The sequence below is a fragment of the Sinohyriopsis cumingii genome, chromosome 1, assembly GCF_028554795.1.
Source record: "Sinohyriopsis cumingii isolate HCF-2022 chromosome 1, ASM2855479v2, whole genome shotgun sequence".
Lineage (NCBI taxonomy): Eukaryota > Metazoa > Mollusca > Bivalvia > Unionida > Unionidae > Sinohyriopsis > Sinohyriopsis cumingii.
Window position 1 is genome coordinate 4,544,879 of NC_142961.1, and position 26,574 is coordinate 4,571,452.

Here is a 26,574-nt window from a genome sequence, read left to right on the forward strand (position 1 = left end):
CTCATGGATCACTGGTGGAATTGTTCCAACTGACTTATGTGCCTTCGGTAGACAGTCTAGGTTTCACAGCCATATAAGAGAGATGTGAGGACAACTGCATTGTACACTTTCCTCTTTGTCGACAGGCGTATGTCCTTGTGCTGCAAGACCTTGGTTCAGAACCGTCATTGTGCTTGACTGGCTTTTTGGATCCTTACAGTGATCTCTTTATCCAAGGGGCCATCACTGGATATTGTGCTGAAAAGGAATTTGAAACTGTCCACATTCTTCAGCTGCGTGTGGCCAATGGTGATTTAGGGTTGTGAAGGAACAGTGTTTGGGGTGGGCTGGAATAGTACTTCTGTTTTTCTTAGGCTAATTGTGAGTCCAAATAGGTTGGAGGCCTCATAGAACCTGTCCAAGATTTCCTATAGGTGAGTCTCTTCATGGGCCATGAGGACACAGTTATCTGCAAAGAGTGCTTCATTGATGAGTCTTTCTGGCGTTTTGGTTTGTGCAGCTAGGCGACGGTGATCAAACACTGATCCATCCAGGCGATATCTAATGTAGATACCAAGGTCAAGGTCACGGATGGCATGGAGCAGTACCTGTGTGAAGAAGAGGTTGAAGAGTACCGGAGCGAGTACACAGCCTTGTTTGACACCGTTAGATATTTTGAATTTCTCAGAGGGTTCACCGTCTGAGAGAATCTCCCATGTCATGTCATCATGGAAGAGCCGGATGAGGTTGGTAAACTTCTAAGGACAACCAAGCTTCTTGAATGCTACTCTCTGTCTCTGTTGGCTGTATGGAAAGCCTTTGTAATGTGCACGAAGACGGCATACAGATTCGTGTTCTTCTTAAGGCACTTCTCCTGAACTTGTCTTACTGCGAAGATCATGTCAACGGTGCTGAGGTCTGAGCGAAAACCACACTGACTCTCGGGGAGGTTATCTTCTGACACTGCCGCAATAAGCCTGTTGAGAATAATGCAAGCAAGTGTTTTGCCAGCTATGGAGAGCAACGAGATGCATCTGTAGTTATTACAGTCCGCACGTGTGCCTTTATTCTTATAGAGGGTCACAGTTGATGCGTCGCGGAGGTCGTCTGGCATATCCTCTTCCGTCCAGATGCTGACTAGCACATCATGGAATGCCTCCAGATTCTGTTCACTGAGAGCCTTGAACACTTCCACTGGGATACCATCCTTTCCAGGTGCCCTGCCACAGTTCATTTGTTTAATGGCCGTCCTCAGCTCATATATCTTTGGCGGATCATCCAGTTGGTCGTGCGTTGGCTACTGAGGTATTTGGTCAAGAACAGAGTGGCTGGCCGATGAGGGCAGGTTTAGGAGCTGACTAAAGTGTTCTTTCCATCTGTCATTAATGCCAGCCTTGTCCTTTATTAGCGTACTGCCGTCTGCAGCAAGCTATGGCGCAAAGCCAGACATTGAAGGGCTGAAGATGGACTTGATGGCGTTGTAGAACTCTTTGGAGTTGTTAATGTCGCCATAGCGTTGAATTTCATCAGCTTTCCTTTACCACCAGTGATCATGCATCTTGCGGATTTCTCTCTGAGCCTCAGCTTGATAGGATTCGAAGCGGTCATTTTTGGGGATAGAGTTTGTGTCATTCGGCTAGTCCATGAATGCTTTGTATTTTTTGGAAAGCAGATCTTCAATGGCACCGTTGTTCTCGTCGAACCAATCTTGATGGGCTCGCTTCTTGGGGCCCAAAGTCGCTATAGCTGTTTCTCTTAGCATGTCCCTGAGCTTGTTCCGTTTCTCGGAGGCATTTCCACATAGTAATATTTGAAGTAACATTAGTATCCTAAACCAGTCAGTCGTCATGATTGATCTGTGCAACATAAATGTTCGGAATGATACAGTAAATTGAATGCATATGGTGTTTTTTCACTCATAGCAAACACTTTGCATTTTATTTGAAAAGGTTAATCAAGTCATCGAAATCGTTCCGTTTATTCGCATAAAACCATATTCGTTCACATAATATGAAATCGGATCACCAATAACAGTCAGACTCCGTCATACAAAATTACTCGACTCGAAATCTTCCTCAGTAATATTCCGACCTTTCAAAAGACTGTAGCTGGTCCTGTCGAGTAAGATTTTCCAGTCTGGAGAAACTGATATCACTCAAAATGTTGAATAAAGTTTTATGTCGTGAAATTGGTCATTAAATCCGTTTATTGACTCTTTTTCTCCAGCAAAGTTATTCCAACAAGCATTACATACATTTCATCCAAGCAACGACACATAATCCTTCAACGCCCCATAGCTATTAAATGAACGATTTCACTAAACCTTACCGACCCTTTGTTCAAAGATGTAATTTTATTGATTGTGAATTCGATCAGAAATTAACCGTTTCACTGCCACAATATCCCTCAGCATAGAAGATTGCCAATAACGCAAAAATCCAAAGGAAAATCCTATAACTTAAGTGAACCATGACTTGTATATGCATGTTAGTTTTATCACTGAATATTCCATAATTTTCATAAAAAAAAACTGTAATGGCGTCAGATGAAACGAACATGTCTGACACGAATTCACTTAGTGCCTCTTAAGAAGGGCGTGTTTTATCACTTCTCAGCTAGCTAAATCACTTTGTTATAATAATGAAAAATGCATACACTTTTGACAAATGTACTACTGAAGTACAAACGGTGCTGACGTTATATGTCGATTATTAACCATGAAGGCAGTTCCCATGGCTAACCTTAGTCAAAATATCCCCCTTCAATTTGCAAAAGATTCAAAATCTGGAAAACATACGAGACGTTTTCCATCTCTTTTCACCGAAGTGGGAGACTTTTATTTAGGTAAATTCATAAAAATAAAGACTAAGAATGCTGCATTTGCTAATAAAGATGCATCTAAAACAAACAGAAACAAACTTTAAAGACCTTTTCACTAAACTTTCATTAGAATTAAAGTGAAATTCTCACTGGTCATGAGAAAAAAGTTTTTCACTAACAAATACGACACGTAGGTATACCTCAAAGAAACACAAAGCGCAAAATTGTAAAGATGATAGATGGGACGTGAGCAACGGGGATTATCACTTAGTGAGAGATCCACAGAATTCAGTATCACTCGCTACATTGTATGTATGTATGTATGTATGTATGTATGTATGTATGTATGTATTTTTATGTATATTTGATTTAATTTATATTTGATTTAACTTAATTGTTTGTAAGTTTTAAACTTTTATTTTTAATTTCATTACATGTCAAAGTAATATAATTTTGTTTACTAGGAATTTGATATTTTCCAGAAACTTCAGTTTGACCTGACTGTTTTAATAAACACTGAATAGTAGAAAGAGTGTTTCTATTTTTGACTTAGTTTCCGACCTTGTTTCAGAAATCACTGAGGCAAGTAAACAACTTTCTATATTTATTTTATTCTCGCAGTAAAATGATTTGTTTTTATCAAGGTCATACTGGGTGTAAGTGATTTTAGATGTAAACAGCCTCTATTTCGTAATTCTGGGTTTTTCGAAATTGCGCAGTATTTGGATTTAATAGTGATCGTAATAGAGATATTTCTCAGTTGGGTCTTTTACCTTGGACACTGGAAAGTGTTTGTTTGTGACCAGTTTGGAGTTATATTTAATTTTTATTCAGGTTATTTGGATTCTAAAAGATTAATTATTTTCCTGGAAATATTTGAGTGCTCATACATAATTCCTGGACAAAGACATTTCTTTAAATTGTATTCGGAAATTCAAACACCGGAATAATATTGTCTGTGGAGTAACAAGGAACTGTCGAGAATACAGCACCATACTCACTACAGTACACATCATCGCCTTCTATTTTGGATTTCTCGTCGGGACTCGAACTTGAATTTATTAAAACATTTCATTACTAGGACTTCTAAAATTCAATTTGTGGATTATTTTTGGATTTGATTTTTCAAACCGTAATTTCAAATTTTTTAGAATTTTTACAGTGTTTTTCCAGGATTTTTGAATTTGGCTAAAATATTTCAGAAAGCTTTGCTTTCTTAAAAATTTTGAATAACCCTAGTTTTTGAAGTCTTTAGTGAAATCAGCAAGCTTTTTCTAAAATTTCATCAAAAGTGGAAATCTTTCTTTCAAATCCTACCCAGGACCAATTAGACCTTTTCAAAATAGATGAATTAATTCAACTTGCCAGAAGATATGATCTTTCTGAGGTTAAGGCTTCCTTAACAAGCAAGAAATCAACGATATTGTGGTCGGAGTACTTGGTAGAAAAGAATGTTTTGAATAAAAGTACTTTTGTTTCGATCAGTAAATCTGTACCAGACTCGGACATAAAAGTAAAGGAATTATAATTAAAATACAAGATGGAATTGGAGTTGAGGAAGCCTGAACTTCAGAAAGATGAAAAAGAAAAACAAATGCAGTTGCAATTGCAATAGGAGAAAGAGAAATAACAAATGAAATTAGAGAATGATAAAGACCAAATGAAATTGGAAAAAGAAAAAGAGAAAGAACAAATGCTATTATAAAAAGAGGAAAGACGAATACAGTTACAATTTGAGAGAGAGAGAGAGAGAGAAACTGATGCAAATGCAGTTAGATAAGGAAGAAAGAGAGAAAGAAAGACAAATGCAGTTACAAAAAAAACAAATACAGTTACAGAAAGAGCAAATGCATTTACAGTTATAGAAAGAGAAGCAAGAGAGAGAATATCAGTGTAGAATAAAACAAATAGAGCTGGCAAGTGAAAAGCATAATTCCACTTCAAATACAAATTTAAATTTCGATATTGCAAAGACTATTAGGTTAGTGCTTTCTTTCAGAGAAAAAGATGCAGACAAATATGTTCCTTATTTTTAACAAGTTGCTGAAAATTTGAAATGGCTAAGTTAGCATTGAACTCATTTCATGGCAAAGAAAGTTGAACAAGATTATGAAAGTCTCAAACAACTTGTATTACTTGAAGAGTTCAAGAACATTGTCCATTGGGACATTAAGACTTATCTTGACGAGCAAAAGATCGAAACCTTGGAAAATGCTGATCGTGCTTCTGGTGATTATTTTTTATCTCACAAAGTTCCATTTGTAAATAAGACTTCCACTCAACAGTCTTCTGGCAGAAAAGAATATCAGCCTAATACAAGCCCTTCTAAATCACAAACTGGCACAACTTCTAAAAATCAAGCTTCAGATAAGCTTGATCAGAAGATCATTGTCTCTTCCGACGTGTACCTATTGCAGGAGGAGAGGACACGTTATTTCTGATTGATACAAATTGAACAATAGGCACCAGAATCAAGACAGACCTATTCCAAATGCTCTTATTTCTAAGAGGTCAAGGTCACGGTCGTGTATTGAAAGCAATACATTTGATGGGTCTAATAAACCTCAGTCAGATTTGATTATGGAGAATTATGAACCATTCATATCGAAGGGTTCTATATCACTCTTGGGTGATTCGGCCAATCCTATCCCTATTAAAATGTTAAGGGACACAGGAGCTTCTCAGAGTCTTTTATTGTCGGGTACTTTGCCTTTTTCTGGGAAGTCTTCTTCTAATGAGAGTGTTCTTATTCAGGGAGTAGAGTGCGGCTTTGTTAATGTTCCTCTCCATTGCGTAAATTTATCATCAGACTTAGTCTCAGGAACCGTGATAGTCGGCACAGTGTCTGTTTTACCCGTTGAGGGTATTCATTTATTACTAGACAATGGCGACAAGGTTGTGGTTAATCCACTTGTAACTGAAAAGCCTTGTTTTGATCATAAAGTTGCTCCAAGTGAAAAAGAATTCCCTGATATATTCCCAGCTTATGCAGTTACCAGAGTTATGGCAAAGAAAGCTATTGAGAATGATGTTGATAAGACAAGTATTCCTTTAGTTGACACGTGTATTGGTCAGGCTTTTGGTAAGGTCGCATTCACTCATTGTTTAGATCAATCAGAAGGTATTGTTGACAATGATCCTCTTTTAACTACTAATTCTCTTTATTCAGTCAGGGTGATAAACGAAAAGCACTTGTCGTCGAACAGGAAAAATATACTGAGATCTAATGTTTGTTGCACAGGGACATTTATGAAACTGAAGCCACTGAAGTTCCTGTTTGTTATTTCATTAAAAATGGAATTCTTATGAGACAATGGCGACCTCCCGATGTACTTGCTGGGAATGAGTGGTCAGTGAACTGTCAAATTGTAGTTCCAAACCTTACAGACAGGAAATACTTAGTCTGGCCCATGAAACTCCTTTGGCTGGTCATTTAGGGATTAATAAGACTTATCACAATATCTTGACTCACTTCTATTGGCCAAAAGTCAAGTGATTTTGGTAAGTACTGTAGATCTTGTCATAATTGTTAAATTATAAGAAAACCCAATCAGAAAATACATAAGGCTCATCTACAACCTTTTCCTGTCTTTGACGAACCGTTTAGCATAAGTATGGTAGATTGTGTTGGTCTCTTACATAAGAACAAGTCAGGTAATTAATACCTGTTGACCATTTTGTGTGTGTCAAAAAGGTTTCCAGAGGAAATTCCTTTGAGAAATATTAAATATAAAACAATAATAAAATTTTGATAAAGATTTTTTCACTCAATTTGGCCTTCCAAAATCTGTCCAGTCTGATCAAGGCTCAAATTTCCTTTCTGGAATTTTCCAGCAAGTTATGAACGAATTAGGCATCCAACAATTCAAATCTTCTGCCTATCACCTTTAGAGACAAATGGCATTAGAAAGATTTATTCAGGCTTTGAAAAATATGATTCGATCATATTGTTTTGATACGGGTAAAAATTGGGATGAAGTCATTCATTTACTATTGTTTGCTGTTAGGGAATCAATTCAAGAATCTCTAGGCTTCAGTCCCTTTGAACTGGTTTTTGGACACACTGTGTGTGAAGTTGTTGAAAGAGAAACTTCTTTCTAATGAAAATACTGAAATTAATCTTCTTGATTATGTTTCTCATTCTAAGTAAATGTTGTCAAAGGCTTGTGAGGTTGCAAGAGCAAATATGCACTCTACTCAGTCAAAAATAAAGTCATGATATGATAAAAACTCAACCTAGTGATCAGTCTACTCAGTCAAAAATAAAGTCGTGATATGATAAAAACTCAACCTAGTGATCAGTCTACTCAGTCAAAAATAAAGTCATGATATGATAAAAACTCAACCTAGTGATCAGTCTACTCAGTCAAAAATAAAGTCATGATATGATAAAAACTCAACCTAGTGATCAGTCTACTCAGTCAAAAATAAAGTCATGATATGATAAAAACTCAACCTAGTGATCAGTCTACTCAGTCAAAAATAAAGTCATGATAAAAACTCAACCTAGTGATAGAATCTTGGCTCTCATGCCAATACCACAAAATCCTTTTCAGGCCATGTATGTTGGTCCCTACACAGTATGATAAACAATTAATTTAGTTGTACCTGTCCCACTCAGTGAAGATTTAAGTGAAGGAATATCATCGGATTCTACTGATATTGGAGTGACAAATCTTCGGAATTCAGAAATTATGAAAGCTCTTGACCAGAAACTTTAACATTTGCAAGAGCAAGAAAGAAATCAACTTAAACAGTTATTATTTGAATATGAGCACCTATTTCCAGATGTTCTTACAAGAACTAACAAAATTTACCATGACGTTGAAATTGTAAATTCCAAAACCCGTGAAACATCACCGTACGGGATGAACCAACTCAAACAGGAATACTCGAAAAAAAAGAAATTCAGTATTTGCTGGAGAATGCTTTTATAGAGCCCAGTAAAAGTGATTGGAGTTCAACATGCAAACTTGTTCCAAAACCAGATAAAATTTTCCGTATGTGCACTGGTTATAGGAAGGTGAATAGTGTGACATGAACAGATTCATTTCCATTACCAAGAAGCGATGACTGTATTGATAAGATCGGAAATGCCAAGTATGTCACCAAATTTGACCTTCTGAAATGATTTTGGCAAATTCCACTAACGGAAAGAACAACGGAAATTTCGGCATTCGTGACTCCAGATGGACTTTACCAATATAAAGTAATGGCGATTGGGATGAACGGGTCGCCAAGTACATTTCTACGTCTCATGAATATGATAACCTCTGGTCTAGACAATTGTGATGCTTACATCGATGATGTCATCATGTACAACGACATCTGGAAAGAACATTTAGCAGCAATTCCGAAATTCTTTGACAGACTCACAGATGCATGTTTGACAATTAATTTATCCAAAATTGAGTTCTGCCGTGCTAGCGTAACTTTTCTAGGACATATCGTGGGACATGGACAAGTTAAACCTATAGATGCTAAGGTCAAGGCTATCTCTGAATTTCATGTGCCTGTTAATAAAAGGAAACTGATGCGATATTTAGGTATGGCTGGATACGATCGGATTTTTTTTCTTCCAAGTTTTCTATAATTGCTGAACCCATGACAAATTTATTGAGTAAGAAAAACAAGTTCCTTTGGACTGAAAAATGTCAGGAGGCTTTTGAAAAGTTAAAAGCCATACTTAAAAGTGCGCCAGTTCTTACAGCTAATCATGTAAACTGTCTGTTGATGCAGTTGAAGTTGGGTTTTGGAGCAGTTTTTATTCAAGTAGACGATAATGGTATTGATCAACCAGTGTGCTATTTTTCTAAGAAATTAAATAAGCACCAAAGAAATTATTCAACAATCGAGAAGGAATGTTTGGCTTTGATATTGGCATGACAACATTTTGAGGTTTACATTAGTTCAGCTCCTTCTTCGATTATTGTGTCTAGTGACCACAACCCCCTTACTTTCATCGGCTAGATGAAAAATAAAAATCAAAGACTACTAAGGTGGCGTTATTTGTTACAGGAATATGATATGGGCATCAGGCACATAAAGGGGAAAGATAATTTAATAGCAGATGCACTTTCACGTGTATAATAATGGATTATTTTATGTAAACTGTGTATAATTTATAAGAGTTCTTTATAACCTGATGTAAAAATAATCTATGGTAAAAAGAAAGCTTTATCATATAAATATTTCTTTTTCATTATGGGGGGAAGTGTTATGTATATTTGATTTAATTTATATTTGATATAATGTAATTGTTTGCAGGTTTTACAGTTTTATTTTTTATTTCATTACATGTCAAAGTAATGTAATTTTGTTTACTAGGAATTTTATATTTTCCAGAAAATTCAGTTTGACCTGACTATTTTCATAAACACCTAATAGTAGAAACACTGTTTCTATTTTTGCTTAGTTTCCGACCTTGATTCAGAAATCACTGAGACAAGTAAACAACTTTCTATTTTTATTTTATTCTCGGAGTGAAATGATTGGTTTTATCAAGGTCATACTGGGTGTACGTCATTTTAGATGTAAACAACCTCTATTTCGCAATTCTGGGTTTTCCAGAATTGCGCAGTATTCAGGTTTAATAGTGATGTTTAGAGAGAAATTTTTCAGTTGGGGCTTTGACTACAGCATACGTCATCGCCTTATATTTTGGATTTTTCGTCGGGACTCGAACTTGAATTTTTGGAACATTTCATTACTAGGACTTCTAAAATATAATTTGTGGATTATTCTTAGGTTATTTTTGGATTTGAGTCTTAAAACCGCAAGTTCTTTTTTCCCTTCGATTTCTGAGCGTTTTTCCAGGGGAAAAAAAATTATTTGTTAATTTTTCAAAGTTTGTCGTTTTCGCTCTTCTTTTGTTGCTGTTTATTAGAGACTAAACACGTAATATTATGTATGTGTGTGTGTGTGTGTGTGTGTGTGTGTGTGTGTGTGTGTGCGACTTTCTTTATTTCCTCTTTAAAAGTGATTACATTCTATTATTTTTTACATCACATAATATCAATAGAAACATTAAAGTGATGTTAATAAATACACAGCACTAAATTAAACGGCACTCTAATCATGTTGACAGCTAAACAATAGTACAGTGACTGTCATTATACCTCCACATGGATCTTATATTTCTTGCCTCGTTTGAATTAACATGATATCAGGTTTGTAAGAATACACGTCTCACCTTCAAAAATAAAAACCTATTTTTAGAACATTCAACGAGTTAAATAACAGCATGTTTTATAATTAATGTTTGAAGTATAACATCTATATGATTCATTATAAACTAGTATCGTATGTGTATGTATGTACGTATGTCTGTATGTATGTATGTATGTATGTATGTATGTATGTATGTATGTATATATGTATGTATGTGTATGTATGTATGTCTGTATGTATGTATGTATGTATGTATGTATGTGTATCTATGTATGTATGTAAAATATTTAGAGGAAATTACGTAAGCTAAGCAAGAAAAGTCAAACGAAATGAAACTTTAAAAAAAGAACGTTCATGCATAGCATGCCAAAGAAAATATAAAATATCAAGGAAATATTGAAATTGTTTACATATGACTAAATTAATTCCCGTATCAGCTCTTTTTCATAGACAGGCAGAGGTGCGGTGTTTGTGGCATGCATGAACGCTTTATAGAGAAAGGCGCCGCATGTTTACCATTCTCCCGTGTACGTATCGTGCAGTTGATATTTCATTATGCATTCAGATAAAATATGTATTCTGAAAGAGAAAGAAAAAAAAAAAAGAAAAAAAAAACAACAACAAAAACAAGGGCTTGAAAGCATACCTTTTCATTGCATTATGGCATGTTTACAATGGATCTACCTGCATTAAATATAAATTTGACAGACTGCTTTATCCAGTCTAGTCAGGTGTGAAATATTCCCTTGTCCGACAACCGTAAATTATATAGCAAAATTAGACGCGCCCAAAATAAGTGCCGTTTTGAGCGAAGTGAATAACAGCTTCCAATATCCCATCGTGTTATCCATACATAAAATAAATTGATTATTTGACGAGAAGAAGTAATGGGATCAATACAGCTCGGCTCGTAATAAATTTCCCATATAAACCTGCACACTAGACCGCTAGAACAACGAATACTCCACACAAGGCGACAATATACACTATCGGAAACTGTGACCGTAACGACGCGTTAGTTGACTTGTTACACGAATCTTTTCATTCTATACTGTGGGCTTAAGCGGACTGGATGTTATTAGACGATATCACACCAGGTTAGTTTTTATTTTATGTTACACATTAAAACTGATTATGTTAAGATGAAAATATTTTCTTTACAGTGATAAACTCGCAGGGCTAGATAATATATTTCTAGCAGGCAAAAGGTAAATGCAAGAGAATGTGTCTAACTACATATGCAGTATATTTTCAAACTTTGATCCAAATGTAATGTATTTTAATATGGACTGTACTCAAATCGGGTTGTCACGGGGGAGACGCAATTAATACATAATACTATTGTTTTATTACTGGTTCTTGCAAACGTATATATCGTCAGATGACAATGGATTTACATAACGTGCAATAACCTTTATCAGGCTCTGTGTGTGTGTGTGTGTGTGTGTGTGTGTGTGTGTGTGACAGTATTATTTTTTCTAACTTTAAAAAAATGTTAATGGTATGAAACATTCTCCTGTAGGATACAAGGATTGCAATATCCGCTCTCTTTGCTGTATATTTATAATTCTTTATAACAACCTTTATATATCATGATTTTTTTGTCGTAGAAATCCGGAATGACTATGTACTTGAATGGGAATTAATTAATGATCGACACGCGGGTGTGTCTGCTACCCAAGCATTGAAATAACATCGCCTTTGTAGCAAGCTTTTTTGTTTTTGATGTGTTTATGATGGAGATGGTATAAAACTCTAATGAACATGTATGAAAGTATTGTATGTATGTATGTATGTTCATTCTTTTTTCTAATTGACAGAAAACGTAGCTTCAAGTATTAATGATTTTGTCTTTACTTGTTATATACGATCTAACACTAACAAAGGAGGACAGCTTTTTTGACATATTAGTAAATGTGCTTTGGTAATTTCTTTTGAGTTAGCATTGTTTTTGACAACAAAAAATGAAAAAGAAAACGGCATTCACTCGTGGCGTTTTGGACATCAATGCCGCTGGCATGGAAAGGTCATGTTTACTGTCTTACTACATCAAGTTTGGAGAAGACGTATCCCTCCCTGCGCGGTGCCAGTCTCTCGTCACTATATGCCAAACATTTTGAGTATATTCAAGACCTAAGCAACGTAATAACGATTTAATTCTCATCCATCCCATGTACATACACAATAATCTTATTAAAAGTAGATACTTGGTGTCAACTGAAGGTATTGATCGAAAAAAATGCAAAAAATTAATATCATAAAAACTTAAGAAGATAAAACCTTAAAGAAAAAAGTAAACATTAAGTACATAAGGATAAAATATAAAACAAAAATATATTAAAATTCTGAACAATGTATATACAATAATAGATAAAGGTAATACATGCAATATCTTTAAAACAGGGTCAATATTTATTACATAAACCGTATTAACTTAAAAGGCCAAGATTTTTTCTCGGGTTATACGTCAACATGCATACATATTCTCTGTGCAGTTCACATCAAAAAATACCTATATCACACTCGACAAAAGAGTTTTCATCAGTGCAGTAATAGCACATATAGGTCTTTTCAATACAGTTGTATGTCACATGCAAATGTGATAATGCCATTGTCACACATCAAATTCATTTGCTTTCGTTATTTGACTTCAACCACCAATGTCATGCTCATAATAGATATGTGGAATCTATACATGTAATGAGTGCCAGAGGAAGTTAATACCTTGCTTCTATACTTCATGTCATGTATAGAAACTTTATTCAGTTTTAGATAAACAGAAAACGGTATTCAGGAAATATCAGACAATACAATATCAATTATGAATGAAAGAATCGTAAGATTCAAGAATTAGCTTCAACATATCTTACAAAATAAATGTTAGCTTTTGTTCCGCTACACAATTTGATATGCTGAATAGATCATATGACCCGATGACTGGTTACACATCTCAGTTTTTCTCCATATTTCTGAGAACCTCATGAGTTGACTTTACAGCGCGAAAGAGAACATTTGCCAAGATGAAAACGTCATTTATATTCATTGAGCTTTGTTGTTGTTGTTGTTGTGGGGTTTAACGCCATTTTTCAGCACACGATAGGCTATACATGGCGGCCAGTATTAATGGTGGAGGAAGAACCCCAGAAAACCCCGGAAAGAACCACCGACCCACGAGAAGCTACTGGCAAGCTTTATCACATACCCACATTGGCTGAATCCTAGACTCGAACCGCCGCAGACAGAGGTGAGATGACAGTGATCCGTAACGAAGAGCGCTTTAGACCACTCGGCCACTCGGGGCCCCTTCACTGAGCTACTAAATTATATATATATATATATATATATATATATATATATATATATATATATATATATATATATATATATATATATATATATATATATATATATATATATATATATATATATATATATATATATATATATATATATATATATTGTAACCGCTGACTATCTGACTGTCGGCCAGTCTGTTTGATTGTCTCACTAACGGCAAGTCTGTTTGACTCTCTGACTATCGGCCAGTCTGTTTGATTATCTCACTGTCGGCCAGTCTGTTTGATTGTCTCACTAACGGCAAGTCTGTTTGACTCTCTGACTATCGGCCAGTCTGTTTGATTATCTCACTGTCGGTCAGTCTGTTTTGGTGCCGAATTTCAATTATTTATTGCAGACTGAAAAAGAAATATAAGATAAACGTTTTTTTCCACAGAAAGAATGGTCAAAGTAGCACTTTAAAAGATAATTGTTTCTCCTTGGATGACTGAATTTTTATTCAGCGATCAAGTTAATTTTGGTTTCTTTACTTTCTGAAAAACATACCTTTCTTTATTTCCTAAAGAAAACTTAGTATTTTTGTTGGTACAAACATTACATACGGGTAGCTTATTGACGAATCAAGTGGTTATAATTTAGGCAAGATATCAAGTAACGAAAGAGTTGACACCATTGCTTACCTTAAGGGGACTCCAAATTAAGATGACGGACTTCTATATAGCTATACAATAATAGTAATATCCAACTACAGAATATGTTTAATAAGAATACTATTTTTACTTGGGCTGTGAAAATCAAACTTCAATCCGTTCACCCTTTCATGTTATCTTGATCATATTTTAATCAAAAGCTGACACTTCTACTGTGAAACATATAAAATAAACAAGATCGTGTACCACTGGAGATGAGAAGCACGCAACAACATACATGCGAATAGAGAAAATGTGTCTTGAAACGGCAAAATATATTTTGAAATATTCATCTTAATGTTAACACAAATGCCCTGCCCATTGCATAAATAATTTAATAATTTCAAAATAGAATAATTCCATACAAATGCAATAAAGTACTTTTACATCGTCATTTAATTTGAGAGACATTTACTCTTTTAAAGTCGTATGCTGTTGTATATTCCACGCTTAAATTTACCCACCCACCCCACAAAAAATGTCTTTCGTTTTCGATGCGATCGTTGCAAATAAAAATAAATCTTGATTCTTTTTGTATTGGAGGTAATGTTATATCGTCCTTTTGACTGTGGCCATGAAAATGATTGACTTTCACTGTTATGGAGATATGTTTTATATTGTTCTGTTCAATATGGCCATGAAAATGATTGACTTTCACTGTTATGGAGATATGTTTTGTATTGTTCTGTTCAATATGGCCATGAAAATGATTGACTTTCACTGTTATGGAGATATGTTTTGCATTGTTCTGTTCAATATGGCCATGAAAATGATTGACTTTCACTGTTATGGAGATATGTTTTGTATTGTTCTGTTCAATATGGCCATGAAAATGATTAACTTTCACTGTTATGGAGATATGTTTTGCATTGTTCTGTTCAATATGGCCATGAAAATGATTGACTTTCACTGTTATGGAGATATGTTTTGCATTGTTCTGTTCAATATGGCCATGAAAATGATTGACTTTCACTGTTATGGAGATATGTTTTATATTGTTCTGTTCAATATGGCCATGAAAATGATTGACTTTCACTGTTATGGAGATATGTTTTGTATTGTTCTGTTCAATATGGCCATGAAAATGATTGACTTTCACTGTTATGGAGATATGTTTTGCATTGTTCTGTTCAATATGGCCATGAAAATGATTGACTTTCACTGTTATGGAGATATGTTTTGCATTGTTCTGTTCAATATGGCCATGAAAATGATTGACTTTCACTGTTATGGAGATATGTTTTATATTGTTCTGTTCAATATGGCCATGAAAATGATTGACTTTCACTGTTATGGAGATATGTTTTATATTGTTCTGTTCAATATGGCCATGAAAATGATTGACTTTCACTGTTATGGAGATATGTTTTATATTGTTCTGTTCAATATGGCCATGAAAATGATTGACTTTCACTGTTATGGAGATATGTTTTATATTGTTCTGTTCAATATGGCCATGAAAATGATTGACTTTCACTGTTATGGAGATATGTTTTATATTGTTCAGTTCAATATGGCCATGAAAATGCCCGACTTTCACTGTTGTGGAGGTATGTTTTGTATCGTCCTGTTCAGTATGGCCATGAAAAGGTCGGACTTTCACTATTGTAAAGCTATGTTTTGTATCGTCCTGTTCAGTATGGCCATGAAAAGGTCGGACTTTCACAGTTGTAAAGCTATGTTTTGTATCGTCCTGTTCAGTATGGCAATGAGAAGGCCAGACTTTCACAGTTGTAAAGCTATGTTTTGTATCGTCCTGTTCAGTATGGCAATGAGAAGGCCAGACTTTCACAGTTGTAAAGCTATGTTTTGTATCGTCCTGTTCAGTATGGCAAAGAAAAGGTCGGACTTTCACTGTTGTCATCTACCCTGACATATAAGTAATTTTACAAAAGAAACATTGTTAACAATGTCATTAGTTTACCCTTTCTCACTCAGAGATAGACAGAGTCCTGTGATCATATGTGAACACTTACAAGATTTTAATTTTCCTCCTTACAATGGAATATTATATAACCGAACAACAATTAAGAATATGTACAATCAAAAGGTAAGTGGACACATTTACTAAGTACTGCATGTGTATTCTTTTAAGCTTACGTGATAATGTACAAAACAGGTATTTTAAGATCGATTGAATCAACGCATCTTTAAGCCAAAAAAGTTCGTAATTTTAAACAAAAATTACTTATTCAAGGTAAAGTAGTTCTGGAAGAGCTATATTTTATTTCTCACTTCATAATGAACTCATATTATCAATTTACAAATCTGTCTTTGTTGACAGTGACAAAAAATCAGGAACATTAAGAATCTCATGGGTACAAAATCAACGTACATTTCTAATTTCGTGAAATCTAACGCCTATTTATTATAGGTAAGAGTAATAAAACGCAGTACAATGACAGCTAACTTAAGCCTTGTACGTGAACAAACAGGCGAAATATCAATATTACAGAAGGAATGAAATAATATACTTTAAGAGTGATTAGTTTTACTGTTAACAAAGTAAGAATACTGCAAACAAATAGCACGTTTACAGTATCTTACATATTTGTTAGAGATTTTATATTTTATTAATACGTATAGAAGTGGATATAAACAACAACCGTATATATCTCTAGTAGACCTTTAAGTATCAGAATTCTCTGAAAATCTGACGAACTTAATAATTAAATTAAACCTCGTGGAAATTTGTCAAAGCACATAAGGAGGCTAGCCCGATACCCTGACCTCACATATGCTCCGCATACAAGGCCAGGCACACCCCTTCAAATGGTCAATATCAGCTGAGAAATTAAAGATGGTGGAAGTAATATAAAAAAAAAAAAGATGCGTTGACATTATAGAAATATCCTTATATCGGGTATTTCCAGCTGTGTGGACACCGGCTTTGTCGTTGTATTAGTCACAACTAAGTCTACTAACGATGTAATGAATAGTCGTTTAAGTTTTACCATGCAATACTGTCATTATTAGCCATTATGTGTGAGTAGAGGGGAGGTTTACGGTGAGAAATTGCGAAATTGTGCCTTTCCTCGTGAGCGGACCATTGTGGAAGCTAGGGTAACAGGCTAACAAGAAGGACATTATTATTTAGAAAAAAATCCTTCATTTGTTTTAATACAAGCGCAGTAACCTATAATTATATAGCACGCACTCGCTGAGAACATATCGATCTGCAGCAACCATGAAAACTGCATAATATTCTACAGCGAACGTAAGGGAGAACTTGTCTCTTTATAAGTTGTTTCTGTTTCATGCTGACAATCAGTCAAAAGAGAAAAAATGGCCATCAACATGATGGCACATTCACAGTACTGAAAATTCATCAAAGATTGAATTTTCCATATTGCACATCAGAAAGTATCTGGGTTATAAATAGTATAGAGTACAAAAAGTAAGCTGTCTATATTCAAAGCGTGTATTTAATCAGTACAAATTGTTTACTAACTGACTTCAGAAACGCAATAAGTGCTCCATAAATGTCAACAGGGGCAAAGAAAAGAAGTCGGTAATGTTCTCGTGCTATAATGAATACTTACCGATAATCTATATATTAGTTCGTCTATAAACTGAATATTTTGTATTTTTGGAAATTATAAAAATGTAATTCTTAAAAACGTGATAAAATGCAGCAGATTGGCCACGTCTAATGGTACTAATTCACAGCTCGTTTCCCGCTGAGTGGTGTGAGTGTACCTGGATTTCTGGACTTTCTCTCTATTTCAGAAAATTTTGTTCATGATAAAAGTTTTGAAATCTGGATGTTGATAGTACACAGACACCATGCGAAGGGATAATGTGTATTTGAAATTCTTGTTGCGTTTTATTTTAAGCCCGTCAGTGTGCAAATTAAAGTGTGTAAGGGTGGGGTCGATTATGTATTGAACCGACCTGTTTGAAGACAGGAATTAATCACGGTACCTCCTCAACACCAACTGGCGATATTATCTCAAGCACAGTGCATACTGTATATTAACTACAACTATTTTAAATTAAGACGCAATATATATATATATATATATATATATATATATATATATATATATATATATATATATATATATATATATATATATATATATATATATATATATATATATATATATATGTTGAGAGAGGGAGAGAGAGATAGAGATGACCACCATCTGATTACTGTAAGTCAAAATTCACAGGGTGGGAATTACTTTTTTTGTCATGTCATTTTAAGAAATGCCATTAGGCGTGCCATACTTACAAGAAACTATATATGTAATGATATATCAATATTATGCTACAGTTATAGTACAGCATTTCGATTCTATGAATCGATTTTCTTTAAGTTTTGTTTAGAATGCATACTCAAAAACAATATTTATAGGCTGCATTTCAAAACATGATCACCTACTGACGCAAATGTGTTTGTTCGAACTATTGATTTTTTTGGTAAGGGTATTGATAAATAGCTACCCTAACGTAATCCAAATGATTCTTTTATGATGACTGGGAACCGGTTAAGCGGATTGGGGATTGACTGAGAGAAGTCTGAAGTATTCCGTATGGTACTGAACCAGCCAAAGTGAAAAACTATCTGCGAAACTGCTCAAACCCCGATTTGGTACCACATAATGTACTTACACATCAAGGTCTACGTTACATCTATATCCTATCAAGACAGTGGACGATGGAAATCTTGACACATAGGTCTAGTCCTGCTGTCTGAATCAAGTGAGGAATCCTATATACGATTGCATACGGTGATTCATGCTTCAGCATTAGATTTCATTTCCAACAAATGACCCGACTGCGCATTTAAACTCTCCGCTAATAATTTGCAGCCAATTGTCGAAATATCCTGTAGTATGGTTTATTGTTGTTTTGTTTTTGTGTTGTTTTTTGTGTTGTTGTTGTTTTGTGGGTTTTTTTGGAAGTGTGTGTGTGTGTGTGTAAGAAAAAGTCCTCTATCGATAAATCCTTTTGACTATGACAAAAGAGAAGTCAGTCAGTATTGTATTGCCTCCGAATACTATCGAAGCATGTATCTCTACTTGACAGTAGTATGACTTTGTCACTGCAGTTTGAAGAATCTACCAGTACCGTGAACGTTTTTTGCACCACATTCGTTAACGAGCATGCAAAATTTATAAAGAATGAATACAAAATAAAATTGTCGTCATTGCATATAATCTGTTAACTACGAGAAGTGTACATCAGGTATTGTCGGAACCATTTCCGACTGTACAAAACGCGCTCGTGTGCGTGTATTGCGTGTGTGTGTGTGTGTGAATGGTCTAATAGATTTTTAGGCAGGCAGGCAGTCAAATATGTATGTATGTATGTATGTATGTATGGCATGCATGCATGCATGCATGCACGCATGCATGTATGTATGTATGTATGTATGTATGTATGTATGTATGTATGTATGTATGTATGTATGTATGTATGCAGATAGGTAGGTAGGTAGATAGGTTGGTAGGTGCGATTGAAGAAATATGTATTACAACATAAATCTTCCGCATCACAATATAGCGCTTATTTGCATCTTTAAATATAACAACGAGTGAAATTCTGAGTGGTCTGTTTAATTAAAAACCTATGTTGAACAAAATTGTCCTTATCGAAGAATATGCGCCAACGCAATCTTATTTCTGTCCACTCAGCTGGTTTTCGTGGAAGGAATACATTGAAACCATCCATAACGGTCACCTCCCTTGAAGCACAATCCTCTAATTTCCAGCCCGAGTATAATGATCTTTCTGTTCTCTTCGCTTACCTATTTTATCTTTCATAATACCCACCCCCTTAACCATTCAAAACGCTTAGATCTTATTAATGGCTAGTAAAGAAAACGGTGATTAACCACAAATAAGAAATACATGACACAGTCATACTGCAACACTGGCAGTCCTAAGACAGTCCTTCTCGCGGTTTGTGTAAGAAGACCTTGTTTTAAAAACTATGTAAGAAGTCATGTTTTTATACAAAAGTCATTCTAATAGCCCCAAAGGACTTGAAGGGTACATTGTTAATTAAATTAATGGCTACTAGTACGATGAAGAACATCATTACATAACGGTCTATTCTAATATACAAAGAAAACATGAAAAGAAAGGAAATTACACCTGCATGCAAATGCAGATCAATGCTAATGAAATACGCAGGTTAGTGTACATGCTATCGTCGTAGGGACAAAGATATATCTACATTATTAAAAAAGAATATGTACATTATTCCAGGTAATAGTATAAAGGTACAATCGGATATATTGTAGCCAAATTAAAATTAATGGTCGATGTTTAAGGAATGTTCAGTTGAAAATACTCACAAAATAATTAGTTGTAGAATATTTCTGTGATTAAAGGTTTTATTAATCCAGGTGACTAAATTATTAAAAATTCTTGTATTCTGGGTAAGTATAAGTCAGATAGAGTTTGGTCTTTCTCTGAACAAAAATGGGGGGGGGGGGGAGCCATATATGGTTACACAATAAGCTATTCCATGCTTATCTCCACTTTTTCAATACACGATACAGCACGCATACGTCAGTGCTCAGTTTCGCCATTCGGACCAATCGGTTATTTCTGCCAGATAAAATATTCATCAACGTTGTGTATTACTTTTAGTATCATATTTGTTGTTCCACTTTTTGGAAATGGTCTACCTTTCCACAGCAGATATTTTAATAATAACGCATCTTTAAGAAAGATGACCTTTAATAACGCATCTTTAAGAAAGATGACCTTTGCTTAATGCTTCCCTGATATTATAATAAATAAATAAAACCACCATATGGTATATATATATATATATATATATATATATATATATATATATATATATATATATATATATATATATATATATATATATATATATATATATATATATATATATCACCGTGTCGGCCAATCATGAACGCCTCGGGTAATTCTGCGTAACAATATGTCATTTCTGTAAATATTGGATCACGTGTTATTTTGGGTCAAAATCCATTTTGTATCAAGAAAGAACGATCGTACTTTAATTAGGTAAAGTGATATTCATAAAGTGTACAAAAATATCACACATTTCGAATCGTAATGCATATGAAAATGTGATTTCTAAATGTCGGTATGCCTTTTGCTTCAATATTGGTGACGGAAGCCTTAGGTGCGCAGAAAACTACTGAAACCTTTTTAAAAGTGCTGATTTCGGCTATTTACTGCAAATACCCACCAGGAGGAGGCAATCCCATATCATGGAGGTAACTTATACAATACATAAATAAGGAATTAAAACACAGATTACATAAGGGTCGATCTGCTGATATTATGAACTTCTGAGGGTAAATGTGAAGTTGTCTACATTTGCAACATACACAATGGAGAGAAAATTGGTATACATCTGTTACTTTCAGGTACTGTGAATGAAATTTCTTTGGATATTTTACTTGTCGAAATTGTACATGATCTAAGCACGCAGCTAACTACAATGACTGTGCTCTTGGGCCTGAATTAGTCTAAACAACATTATCTTTAACATTTATTCAATTAGGGAAAACGAAAACAGATTTTGCCAGCCTAGACAACACCATCTGATGAAATTGCAATGAACGAATTACGAAATATATTGAATGTAAAACAAATGTTATCGGCTATTTATTTATTTAAAAATGACTTCACAAGACCAGGAAGGGAAAATAACCAAGTGAAGCTGGCAGTTTTTTAAATGTGAACATCGGAAGTAAGGCCAAGCTATATACTCTATAACCCATATTACACACATCAATCATGCACCAAAATAAAGGGAATTAAAAGTTCTTTGAACAAAACCCAAGATATGTATGTTTTTTTTTTTAATAATTATAATAGCCAGTACAACAATTGAGGAAATTTTTTTCTTTAAAAATCTAACCCTAGGCAAAATACGAAACCTAGGAGTGGCACGACATGTGCATAACCTTTTTGAAACTGAGGCGACACCACAAACACTTCCTTATTTCCTTATGCCTATAGAAATAAACTTATTTTCCGCAGAGCCTCTAACATGTATTATCACACATTGGAGTATATAATAGAAGTAAATAAATAATGACACTTTAGTCCTGACAAGTTTACTTAATTTATGGAGGACACTGAAGCAATAAACCAACTGTATACTTGAAAATCTATTCAGAAGCAGCTTCCAGTTCTAACTTACATAGGATATCTGAAATTCTACAAATGATCTGTTCAAAAACGAAAACAAAATGCACAGGTTTTTTGAAAATCAAATATGTTAAACTCGTACAGGCTTCATTTTAAGCGCTTGATAAATCATCACAAACTAAAAACAAGATGGGCATTACAATTACTTCCTTCCTTTTCTAGAAAAATGAATATAATGCACTAATTAAAATACAGTATTTTCGATACTTTCTTATAAATGTTTACTCTTTTTTTTTAAAATCATCATATAAGTAATTTGGAGGAATACATATTTGGATGATGTGTATGATACGTACATCATGATCGTTATGACCGATAATTTAGTACATGATCGTTATGACTGATAACTTAGTACTTGAATTTGATAAAAATTGAAGAAAGAATGACATAGATGCCAGGATCACGATCGTTTTTCATCATATGTAGTTATGTGTCCCTCTGCTTTTTAAATGGAATAGAAACGTTGGCTATCTAATTCACGGCGTTATTATTTATATATGTGTGGAGTAGATTCATTCTTCCAGAAGAGCACATATGTTGTGAATAACTACATTTTATCATAGCCAAGGAGGTTTGTCACTTTTGTGTAAATTTGACATATGTTGTGTATAACTACATTTTATCATAGCCAAGGAAGTTTGTCACGTTTAGGTAAATTTGACATATGTTGTGTATAACTACAGTTTATCATAGCCAAGGAAGTTTGTCACTTTTGTGTAAATTTGACATTCACCGATGTACTGAACATATTTAAATGTTGCATTTATCAGTTAATTAATGTAATTATTTCTTTACTTCTTTATTTATTTAGTTTAATAATTCGTGTGTTTGTTTATTTGTTCACATGAATACTGAATAAAGTAACCTTTTCACCAAAATATAAAAGAATTAATAAAATAAAGTAAAATATCTGAATGAATGGGAAAGAACGAAAACTATGACTTCTTTTCTAGCAGACATGATCGATAAGAGAAAGACTTGAACATGGTGATAACCTAAGACTGCCGTGTGAGTGTGTGTGTGTTATCGCTGTAACCATCTCAGTCATAGGCAATCACAATTCGTTGAAAATATTATTCATCATTTGTATAGTTTATCTTTCTTTAGAGATGTGGAAAGCAGATTTTTAAATTTTATGTGAAATATCTTGTTTTAGTTTTAATAAAAGCTGTCTCATAAAATACTAAAATCTCACTGTATTTAAGTACTAATCCCTTTCGAACTAATTTGTCTTTTTGTTTTTTGACCACAAACGTTTGAAGAAGTAATTTATCATGAAATATGGAATTGATAAGTCATTTCTTGGAGAATCCTACAGCCAAATTCAGATCTTCAGTGAACAGAGAGAAATACAGAAAGCAATACAAAAAGCAACAACTAATACAAGCCCATGGTCGCAATGGCGTCACTAGGGTTGGTGTCACACAATGAGGTAACTCATGGCGTCACTAGGGTTGGTGTCACACAATGAGGTAACTCACGGTGTCACCACCATGGACCTCCTTCCTGTATAAAAATTAAAAAATTGTATAGACTGTCAGTTTGATGTCACCCGCTCTGATAGTGTCACCCGGTGCAGTCCGCACCCCGCTAGTGACGCCACTGCATGTTCGTCTAAAAATATTTGTACATCATTATCCCATCTTCTGCATAAGCCACTGATTATCCGTGTGAAATGGACAATTACAAACATTAACGGTTTGAGAGACAATTGTGTATGCATTTGTGTAAATTCTTTAAGGTAATCTCACCTATTCATTCATAGGTACATATATTCGGATTATTTGCTCTGAGAACCCTTCGCGTCGACTACTATTTTTATCTTTGAATAAGCCATCAATCGTTTTCTCTCTCAGGCCTTTGTAGTTTTATAGCCCAATTTTCTTGAGCTGGTATACATTTTTTCGTGAGAGCAGCAGGGCCATTTCGTATTTCTCATAAATGCAATCTCTATAGAAGTCAAGATGTCTATAAACTTACTCAGTGATAACTTGAATGATACTTCAGTAAATCAACCAAACTTGTTAAAAGGCCATATAAATTCAGAAAATGGGAAGAAAGTTACATAAAATAGCATTAAGAAAGGTCTGATCTGAGATAGCTATGATCTTTTTTTACTGTGTTTAACCAAGTTAAGTCCTGTAAGGTTAAGCGATATAACATTGCTTGTAAGTGATAAAGGTACTCTCTCTCTCTCTCTCTCTCTCTCTCTCTCATAGCCAGATATAATAAGCCAGTACGTTTTTCCAATATAAATAAAAATGCACATAATAATTTACATTTCAAAGCCGCACACTGGGCAAGCACACACATGCATCTATAATCACTTGTGTATTAATGACAGATGACTCAGACCGAAATTTTTATTTGCATATTCGAATAAAAGACATACACGTTTAAAAAAAGAAATCATGGCTTAAACGTCTGAGTGAAAACCGTTATTGCTTTTTTTTACGGTTGGTCTCCTGCACAATTCATTCCTCGATTTTATGAATAGGAGAATTGAAATTCACAAATCATCCACCAGTATCAACGCAGATTAGGGTGTGTGCTAATATATCGGACTTAGTTGTATGATTCTACACTCTCTGTAGTCCTTAGCAACCTTCGTTATATTAGTTTATAACTGAAATAAGAATGGAATGATACGTACAAAGACGAACATCACGTATTAGTGATAACATTAATACAGGTTAATAGATGTGCGCGGTATTACGGAGTACCGCAATGTATTTCTTTTGTGTGTGTGTGTGATACTTATCACGGTAGTGATTCACTGTACAAGTACATCGTACTTTCTCGTCAGTATTAAAGGAATACGTGTGAATTCTCGAGGAATCTTGTTATGACTTAAAATTATATTAGCAGCATGTTCTCATTGTTCATGATAAAATGTTTTCGATTATCTTTACAAAACCGTTGGACCGCTCCGGTGACCTAGTGGTTAGAGCGTCCGGCTCGGATGCGGAAGATCGTGGGTTCGATTCCCGACCGAGTCATACCAAAGACTTTTAAAAATGGTACTTGCAGCTGCCTCGCTTGACGCTCAGCATTCAGAGGTTAGTGTTAGGACTGGTCGGTCTGGTGTCAGGATAATGTGACTGGGTGGGACATCATGCTACATGTCTGCGTCATGATGCACCAGTGCTAGACATCACTATAAACTGCCACACTGCAGACATCGTAGCGATATGACTGAAAAATTGTTAAAGCTACGTTAAAAATCCAAATCACACACACACACACACACACACACACACACACACACACAACGGCTGTATCTGTCACAACTTAATGGTGAATCTTACATATAATTATGTTTATGATTTTTAGTCAATCCAATTGTAAAACAGTAACATCCCTAAACCCCACCCTCACATGTCATGTTTTAGTTATTTTTTCTAATGTATATATGTTACTTATTATGTATTCCTTTGTTAGGCTGTGAACCATCCTACGATTTTTAGGAACGCTCTTGTTTTCTGTCCTAACGTTATAGTATTATCTCAAGTCCATTAAGTAAGTGTTGAGTAAGTGTGTTTTATGTTTACTGGCCCTCTCTTATGAATATCCTGCCCAGGTGTTGGCACCCTTCTCAAAGTTTCCGTGGCTGTTATATCAAGAAGTAGCTTGTAGGCTTCAATATCAACACATTCCATTTTTATCAATAGTCTCTCGAATGTTAGCACGATGTCTTTCACAGGATCAGCTAAAGTGCACGCTTAACCATCCCACTTAGTTAGGACTTTTATTTTACAAACTACACAACAATTAACATAGCAAGTTCGCCTACTGTAAGGTACTGGCCATTTAAATGGGGGAGAGGATCGGGGGACGTGATTTTCTTTTGAGCTGAAACATTTTCTTTTCTTTTATTTCCAGGTAAATATTTTTTTTTCTTCTCAAAATAATATCATGGATATAATATGGTATTATTTTGCTTTAAATCAGAGCACAATATTTCTCCAGCTATTGACAGACGAAAATTAAACCAAGAAGTGTTGGATCATACCCTAGAACATCCAATTGTTAGTTCCTAATATTACTGCGGTGGGATATATCGTGGTACGTTCAGAAATACGGCGGTATACAATTTTCGTGGCACCCAACAGGTGCCAACTGAACAAGTTACGATAGCGCCAGAACAGAATATACAGTGAATTTGTTTGTAGTTATTTTTGACACCATGGAGCTTATGAAGGATCACACAACAATGAACCTATCCTCTTTGACTGTTATGCCAACTGAACAAGTTACGATAGCGCCAGAACAGAATATACAGTGAATTTGTTTGTAGTTATTTTTGACACCATGGAGCTTATGAAGGATCACACAACAATGAACCTATCCTCTTTGACTGTTATCATACTATACACGGTATGACACAAATGCACTTTGAACTATATGTGATGAGCATTAAAGAGCGAGATTACACCTGCTGAAAAGGTAGA

The 26,574-nt window shown here is 34.7% G+C and overlaps 1 protein-coding gene and 1 pseudogene across 2 annotated transcripts in view; one reads left to right on the plus strand and one right to left on the minus strand.

Annotated features, from left to right (window-relative positions):
- Positions 1 to 763: 763 nt before the first annotated feature.
- Positions 764 to 1,213, minus strand: LOC149806337 (uncharacterized). Its single transcript, XM_089951268.1, has one exon. It carries the CDS (start codon positions 1,211 to 1,213, stop codon positions 764 to 766), a length of 450 nt encoding a protein of 149 aa, XP_089807394.1.
- A 9,597-nt stretch (positions 1,214 to 10,810) lies between these two features.
- The window catches only part of LOC149806338 (dynein light chain Tctex-type protein 2B pseudogene), a 30,610-nt pseudogene continuing 14,846 nt past the window's right edge, over positions 10,811 to 26,574 (plus strand). The window contains exon 1 of the transcript XR_016420039.1: positions 10,811 to 11,066. The product of XR_016420039.1 is annotated as a dynein light chain Tctex-type protein 2B pseudogene, transcript variant X1 (transcript). The remainder of the gene's footprint in view (positions 11,067 to 26,574) is intronic.

Excerpts from the sequence above, each read along its gene's own strand:
- LOC149806337 (XM_089951268.1), bottom strand. The coding sequence starts at position 1,213 with ATGAACTGTGGCAGGGCACCTGGAAAGGATGGTATCCCAGTGGAAGTG.